At 40.9% G+C, this 8,924-nt stretch overlaps 1 protein-coding gene across 1 annotated transcript; it reads right to left on the bottom strand.

The window, feature by feature from the left end:
- Positions 1-527: 527 nt before the first annotated feature.
- On the bottom strand, positions 528-6,270 carry ccdc80l2 (coiled-coil domain containing 80 like 2). The gene is given in 15 exon segments (XM_068574590.1): positions 528-1,229; positions 1,426-1,506; positions 1,961-2,064; positions 2,239-2,390; positions 2,783-2,919; positions 3,499-3,655; positions 3,837-4,077; positions 4,273-4,593; positions 4,840-4,991; positions 5,092-5,265; positions 5,406-5,494; positions 5,568-5,886; positions 6,143-6,208; positions 6,210-6,242; positions 6,244-6,270. Coding segments are annotated over 15 exon segments (2,388 nt in total). The 3' UTR covers positions 528-894.
- Positions 6,271-8,924: the final 2,654 nt, after the last annotated feature.

Genomic DNA, 8,924 nt, shown 5'->3' with positions numbered 1-8,924 from the left:
GACTGCCACACAGTCGGTCTGTCGCTTCAACTGAAGAAATCCGTCGCATCGGACCCTGCTCCACCCGCAGAAACTCACGTCCACAAGGCTTGTGTGTTGTTTGCTGTTGATTTTCACACAAATACATTTCCCCTAAACTGAGTCTGCAGATCTTCTACTCTTGATGATTTCACTAAGCATTGCTTTAGGATATTTACAGTGCTGCTGTGTCATATTCTTCATTTTCTCTACTGGGTCTTGGTTGGTCAATTTGACACTGATCGCTCTATCTTGTCATAACATTGTGTGTTTGTTTGTGTGGTATTTGGCGACCTTTCGCATTCTAATCGTAGACAAATGTAGAAAACACCCTAAAAGACATTCTTGGGTTTGTTTTGCAGGAAGTTTAAATTGTGCGTTTTTATAGAAGGGTTATAAAATAATGTCCTGAAGCATGCGATGAGTCCAGCATCAATAACTCTTTGTTTCACTGACTTTGAGATGGTGCAGCGCTTTAAAAAAAACAACAGATGTTTAGCATTGAAGAAAATAACATCTGTTTTGTTTGAATACAGTTTCAATTTTAGCATTTTAACAGAGGGACATGCTATTTTTACACTTTACACAGTGAATGTGTTTGAAAAAGAGCGAACAGAAGTGTTGCCAAAGAGCACAATCTGCTCGGCTTTGGATGGACTTCTGTTAAACTGTTGCTGTAATTAACACATGATAACAGAACACCATCTTTTCATTAGAAAAAGAAGAATTTAAAGGGTGCACATAAAATATGTATCCTATTATTGTGAGTCTTTGAAGATGGGAGTCCTGGACCGAGTCCTGAAGAGGAGGTCTTTGGTTTTTGATCGTCTCAAGACTCATCTTCATTCCACTGCGACTCTTTTTCCTTCTTTTGGATCATTCCTGTGACCGGTGATACAAATACGTGTCGCCCGCCCCGTCTTCATCATAGCCAGGATAATGGCCGCCCTCGCTGCCTCCCGTCCCTCTGTCCTCAGGGCAGTGGATCCCCAGTCTTTTCTGCAGCTTCTCCTCCTGCAGGCGCAGCTCCATGGAGTCCACCAGGTCGTAGATGCTATCCAGGGACCACATGGGTGACGGGAACCACGCCTTGACATCGCTATCCTTCCCCACCACCAGCATGCTGTAGTATTCCTTACTGATCTTCAGCTGTTCTCTCAGATTGTTCACCATGTCACGGGATAACGGCTCAACTTCACTCTGACTGCGACCTGGTGAAAGGCAATTTGTGCACTTGATTTAATGCAGTACAAAGGGATTCAAAAAGACAACTTGGAGCCCTGGAAAAACACAGTTACACCGTCAATTTAAAAATGTTGGATATGTCTCCATATATTAATATACATAGCATTGACAGTAAAGTCCAAGGTAATGCTTCCGTCACTGTTTGATATTACTGTGACTCACCATTTAGGGGGAATAGCTCAACAGTTCCTGATGCTTTGTCTCCAGTTCCAGTCAGCTTCAACATGGCAAAGTGGCGAATGCCTGAAGAACAAAATTAGTATTGGGTAAATGTGAGCAACACATAATCATGTTGATTAATGTTGCAGATAGTAAAGGAGGAGCTAATTATTTTTTATCAATCTGAATCAAAGTAAGTTACTACATCTGTAAAATACACATAGTTAAGTAAGCACATAGTATTTCCCTGTGTAATGTCGAGAGTTAAAGTATACGGTTATAAGCACAGTGAATTACTTTATTGCTTTCCCTCTTCTGCAAATAACTGTCTTGAGTACCATAGTACAGTATAGTTCAGTATTCATAAGAATATATTATCAAATGAAAATGATGCCATACACTTTTGTGTATTGTACACTACAATTTGTTTAAAGTTTACAGGGGAGAACCTGACTCAGCTGTTTCCATATTTGCGCCCAAAACTGCAGAACAGACATACAGCATTGTTCAGTCGATGTAAGTGCGGGCAGCTACTGACCCAGGTGACACTCCTGCCCTCTGAGAGCAGACAGCTGCTGTTGGAAGGAGTAGTCGTCCTCAGAGGGAGCAGAGATGAGCAGCAGCCTCCTTTTAGACATGAACCTAAACACCCACACGAGTAGCCATGCTAGTTGAAACGTCGTGCTATAAGTCAGCATTGTGTGGCATTAGGGCATGTTGAATAAGAATGAGAGCGTTGTGTACATGATAGCTGAAGAGGCTGTGTGTCTCTATGTAGTATGAGTGAACAATGAGCGCTGAATCACAGCGCAGTACCTGAGCAGGGAATTCTCAGCTCCAGGCTTTTGCTTTCCATCAGAGCAGGATGGAGGACTCCTCCTTTCTGTTTCTTTTTCTGAACGCCTTGAGGGAAAGTTGTCAATGTACTCGAACAGAGCCGGGCCTGATGGAGGAGCCTCGAAGACTTTCTGTGGGAATAATAAATGCTAATCAGGCGGAGCAAACACAGAGGGACCAGTCGAGTCAAGTACGTGTATTTGTATGTCATAGATTTACATCAGGGGTTTGTGGGACATTGTGAAAATACATCAATGACACGTTATAAAGTGGCTATTTTGTAAATATGTTACTAAATGATGCTGGATTCTTTTAGATTTTCAAAAACAATTGTAAAAAGGAAGGAAGCGTTGCCTCTTTTGTTCCAGCTTGGCAGACGAGGTGAATACTGTTTCCATCACTCTGAGCGGCCGTGAACTCAACTGCACTTCTACGCATGATGATGAAAATGAACACGCGTACTGACCAGACGATGACAAATAAAAGAAGATCATGGAACAGCGAGCAGAGGAGGCTCTCTTACGTTGGGTTTGAGGTCGTAGTCTGTGACGGTCATGGAAAAGAGGTCAGAGGACGACAGGCCGAGCTCCGCTCTCAACAGAGAGATCAGGCCTGGATCTGAGAAATGTTGTGATTGGTCACTGAGTGGAGGCTCCGACTCTGAAACACAAACAAAATATGACTCGATAGGTCTGAATAATGAAGTAAAAGAAGCGGACAAAATACCAGGAAAATATTAGTTTAATGCAACCACAACAACATATGACTCAAAACTACCACCAAGGTGAATCATCACCTCGGGACAATGTCTGAAACATATAACCTTCAGGGCAGAATAGATGTTGCAGGGTTGTTGTGTAGGATCCCAAACAAACATCAGTTTTTGAAAAATAAATTGAAGTAAAGAGGAAAAAGGTTGAAAAACACTAGTTTGATCCTTTTAACAAGCAATGCAAGAGTAAATACATTGTACTCCACCGTGATTTAGACCTCTACTGCTGTAAGAGGCACCAAATTTGTCTTTGACAACTTTTTGTTTGAAATATTCAGACATTATGTAAAAACAAATAGGTAATATCTGCACAATATGTTCCAATTGGATTACAGAGATAGAACCTAATCGCATACTATTAAAAGAAACACCACACAATATCATACACAAAAGTGTATAAGCCGTCCATCATACACAAAAGTGTATAAGCCGTCCATCATACACAAAAGTGTATAAGCCGTCCTCACCGAGCTGATGGTGTTGCAGCGTGAGCGTGGCGTCACTTCCCTCTCCCACAATGGTGGCCACAGTGATCTTCCTCATCGCGAGGTCACAGGGTTGCTTCTCGCTGTCGTCTTTCTGCTGCATGTACAGTGTTGCATCTCTGCTGGGCGTTGAGATCAACTAGCACCAGTGCAACACACAAACAGATGCATCACTCCCAACGGATGATGTAAAGTATACCGATCAGGTGCATGAATGTCTTAAGAGTAAAAAGTTGTGCATGGAAATATAACGTGGATTAGAGATAAAAAGACTGAGAAAAAGAAAAAAAAAACAGATTTCAAAAAGAGACAGTTCTCACCATTAATCTTCTTGTCCCCTTTAAAGTGTTCAAAAACTCCTTCAGGGCTGATTTATCCTTCTCACTGACCTCTCTGTTGGACTTTTTCCCTCTTCCTTTCCCTTTCTTCCCTTTTTTCCCTTTACCCTTTTTCTTAGATCTCTGTGTTTCCTGTGTGTCATCCTTTGCGTTCTGCTCTTTTTCTTCTTCAATGTTGTCCCCTGCATTTCTTCTTTTCTCTTCTTCCACTGTGGAGTCTGGCCTGCAGTAGATTAGAAGAAGAAAAAAGGACTTTCGTCTTAATCCAGCACTAAAAAAGCACTTCTGTGTGGTTGAAGGGATGAGGAGGCCAGACGTTTCAGACAGGAACACAACATCTAAGCAGGACTTTAACATTCACACTCCTTTGTTTCCTACAGTAAGTTTGAAAAATGTATTCAAAATATGAACATCATACCTGGCTTTCTTCTCTTTATCGTTCCTCTTTGACACAGATAGAGGGCTTTGCACTCTTTCTTGTCCGCTAGAAGACGTCCGACCACCACTGCCCGAGTCCTTTCCCCTCCTGGACCCTGCGGCAGGCACCTTACGGATAACAAACCTTGACCGTCCATTCAGTATATCCTGGATTTTATTCTTCAGAGCAGCTTTTTTGTCCAGGGAAGGTTTTCTTTGTAGTGCCACAAGAGAAGTCACATTACCTCGCCTCAGAGGGCTCAGTATCATCTTCTTCGTCATTTTCCTTTTCATTACGACCTTCTTTTTCTTGGTTTTACACCTACATAACAAAAAAAAAACAAACAGATTCATAAATCCACAAATTCTGATTGCACTGTCAATTGGATAGAGCACAATCACATCGTACACACCAACAACTCCTATAAACTGAAGATGTATATTTATGAAATGTTGGTCATTTCCCCTGCAACAGCATTACTTCAACCGAACGTGCACTGACTGAACTTGTGATGTCTTTCCTCCATTCTCTATCAGTACAGTGAATGACACAGTGGTGTACTGGAACCTCAGGTTGGATGCTTTTCTTGTTATCTTTTCCAGCTTCCTCACGGGGAACTGATCAATCTGCTCCAAAACCGCTTCAACACGGACCGGATAAGGGAAGCGTTCACTGACCCGAAGGTTCTTCTTCAGAACCAGCATGGTGAACCCTTGCTCCTGAAACAGTTGTTGCAGTGTAAAACAAAGAAGGAATATTATAAAATTATAAAAAGAAATAATTGAAATAGCCTGTAACTTGTTTATGTCTTGTTGTTACCTGGCTGGTAAGCTCCAGGTAGTGCAGCAGTTTGCTAACTGTGTCCGGGTCCAGGCTCTCCACTGTGGCGTCTCCTTGCAAAGTAGTTTTCTGGATTCGCCCTTCCATCATGGCATTCTGGATGATGGTGATGATGAACGTGTCTCTCTCTGCTAGACGGCAATTCAGCCCTTTCTGAAAGAAGCAAAGGCGCGACAGAAGAGATTGAAAGAATATTGGTTTTAATGAAATTACTGAATTCGGATTAATTTCCCAAATTAAATAAAACAAATTTTAAATAATCTCCAAAAGGTATAAATAAGTCAGGACAGTACCTGCTCCATGTCTTTCAGCTGTTTCTCCATCATAAGAAGGTACTGATCATTGTGTGATGGGGCTGTTATCACCCACAGTCGCTTTTTACCTGGAGGAGACAAGGGATACTGTAAGTATAGGTAAAAAGACAACTAGACAGCTGATCGGTTAATTTGTCTTGCCTGCAAAGTCTGCCAGGAAGTCCAGCTCCGGCGTCAGACTCGATGAGGACTCTCTCGCCCCTCTGTTGTCTGCATGATCTTCGTCCAACCCCAACCCCTTCTCTATTCCAGCTGGCAGGTCCGAATAGTCTCCCCAGTCCTTCACGTTAGGATCCAGCTGATCCTTGGACTTGCTGCGACTGATGCCCGGCCAGGCGGTGAGCAAACCCGGGTAGCTCCAGAGAACAGCAAACAACAGCAGAGGCCAGTGTGACTTGTGGAAATGAAACATCCTCGTTGACACAGTTGAGTGGATGGTTTGTTGATCAGCTGGAGGTGGCTAGCGGCTCACAAATCCTTCTCTCATCAGAAAATACATTTGTGCTGGGTCGTAGGCACGAGTGTTGCATCTGAAACAGAAAAGATGGATTTGTCAGCTGTTTAAAAGGGATCTAAGAGTTGAAAAGCTCCAGGACGTCAATCACAAAACTGATAATTACCCAAATTCACAATCCCATTAAAGATTGAAGAATGCTGTATCCTTAAAAAAATAAAAATTGGACCCAATCTGACATGAATCTCAAAGGTAAAAGAACGGCGAAGACTGCATGGATGTTAGCTTCTCTCACCAGCAGAGAGGAACTGACTGGGGAGACGTCCCTCTCCCTGCACACATGCGCTCCTGGTTCACATTAAACGCCGGGATCGTTAACAGGAAACTCATGGAATTTTCTGGGACTTCAAAGCGTTTTCTTTTTCTCTCTCCAAACATCGGCTGTGTGTACGTGTGTGGTGCTGCTTGGTCCCACAGCTGCCTGCTTTGGTGTCCGTTCTCTATCGGAAAACAATCAGTCAGATGCAAAACAGACACATTGTTTCATAACATTATTCAGATTGAGGGCAACTGCGCTCTTATGGTTTTGATCAAGAGCAAATGCCTAACTGCTTCAGTGGTGCTGCTGGGAGTCTGATCCGGACCTCTGAGCCTCCTCGAGAGGCAAGCGAATAGACAATAACCCTGCAAGGATCAAATTACTTGTATTATTTCAGCTGGTGACAATTGTATTTGACACTTTTCTAGTTCAATATCTGTCACTATCCGTCAGAGACTCACGATTGAAGGCTGCCTCACACAGTGAAAAAAATAAGAAATACATTTGGTGTTGACAGACTGACGGGAGTCAAAGTGGGAGATTAGAGGTTGAGCAGTTTGCCATTTGTCAATAGGAGATAAAGCTTTTAAATGCTAAAGGCAAATGGCTGTGACAATAAATATCCCAGACAGGCTAATAGAAAAGTCAAGAAAAGTTCATACCAGTTCCCTCCAGTAACTACCCCATAAATGCTTCACCAATGAAACCCTTAACCAAATTAACTTAGAGCCTTAAACAGCTGATATTAGCATAAGACCACAAGACTCCACAAACCTGTAGCCTTGCACCTGTACAGCTATTTTAGTAAATTATCTATTAAACACATAGTGGTCTAAAATGCAAGGCTTTCTATGTCTAGTTAGGTTATTATAGTGTAAACATACATGACTGGTATGACTACAGTTACAGGTTGTGTTACACATTTTGAAATGACTAAAAACAATGACTGTTGAGGGTCTTGGCGACTGTGTGATGTTCTTTGTTTGCTCCTCGAACCTAAAAAATACACACGTTAACTACATATATATTGTCATGTCACTCGGGAAGAATAAGAACAGAAGGGAGAATATAGGAAACAAAAAACCTACAAAACGTTCAAGCGAAGCCAATGCAATTAAAAGAGCCGTCTTTAGGGGAAAAAGCTGAAATGAGAACCAGACGTATGCATTCCACTCTCTGAGCCTGACAAAAAGAACCAGATGATCAATATGTGTGTGAGAGAGAGTATATATATATATATATATATATATATATATATATATATATATATATATATATATATATATATATATATATATATATATATATGCTCTACAGTAAACATACTGCAAGTGAAGTGAGTGTCAACGGGTTTTGTTTCAATGCCACTGTTTCATTCGCAAAGATATACAGTTAAAAGAAAGCCAACAACTTTCCACGTGTCTCTACGAGCACACAATACATTAAACTAGTCCGTCACAAGCACAACATGGATGGCACATGGGCACTGGATGAGCGAGGCAACATGCATGAACTGACAGAAAACACATGATAATGTAATGGTCCACGTCAATGACATTATATCCTATTTCATGATAGATCATGGAAGTTATCATGCATCGAGATACATTCTGCCAGAAACCTCAATGGAAGTTCTACTTTGTTTATGATTCAGTTTCTCATTTCCAGGAGCATGAAACATAAAAATAATCAAAAATGGGTGAAAATGGGTTCATGACACAATGTAAAAAAAACCCTCCTTAGTGAGTCTTGCGCCACATGTTTGAACCAGTGTGCCAATGCTAGTAGTGTAAACGGAACTGATGAGTCCATGAAGAGGGCTGGAGGGGGCCAAGCAAAGGTCAACTTTTGGGCTTAAATCCCAGACTATAGGCAGTTTGTAAGATTGTTTTGATCCCGTGTGGACAATTTGATATACAGAATATCATATTGTTCACTTTACAAACACATGTGAAACATATGCAGAAGTATCAGTTCCTGTAGTCCACATCTGTTTATCATGACATGATGATATGAGCAAAAGTACAAAATATTGTTTTTATTCAACAAAAACTTTTATGTTGCTGTACTTACAACAAAAATACGAATGTCCAGCAAACACACGTTTATGCACAGAAGCATCCAACTTTAACAGACAAACATTTAAGACGTGTTTCCTTTGAAAAGCCAAAAACAAATTACCACATTATGTCATCTGGAATTTGAAGCCTGCATTACCAGCTTGGTAGCACCTTAACATTTGATCCATACCATATATTGTCCTTTAACCATGTCATTACTGTTTAGTGTAGAAGCAAAATGAATCATGTACATTTAAAAAAAATAGTAATACAATCCCCACAATGCGATATCTAAAATGGTAAAAGAGCGCTCCTTAGTGGAAGTATCCAGGATTGCACCTTCAGTGCGGTTTGGTTTTGAGACGCCATTTCTGATAAAGAAAAATACACGTATATATGCTGCTCATTATTACATTTATTCATCATTATCATGCATTTGCATTTGTTGTCTATTTAGACATCAGCGTGTGCATATGTTTCCCGCAAAGAGGTTCAAACTAAATATCTACATAATTTAACCGGGAACTGATAATGTTAAGAATCATAATAATAACATTACAATATGAACTTTAATGTAACTCTCAAATAATAACATGTTGCGTTAACTGTTGGTGAAACAGTATTAATATGCATTAGGCCAATGAATGACTTTGTTTTGCCTCGTC

The sequence above is a fragment of the Clinocottus analis genome, unplaced genomic scaffold (genome assembly GCF_023055335.1).
Source record: "Clinocottus analis isolate CAN_PGR_092001 unplaced genomic scaffold, fCliAna1.0.p SCAF_13, whole genome shotgun sequence".
NCBI lineage: Eukaryota > Metazoa > Chordata > Actinopteri > Perciformes > Cottidae > Clinocottus > Clinocottus analis.
The sequence above is the reverse complement of the archived record's forward strand: the minus strand, read 5'-3'. Positions and strand labels throughout refer to the sequence as shown.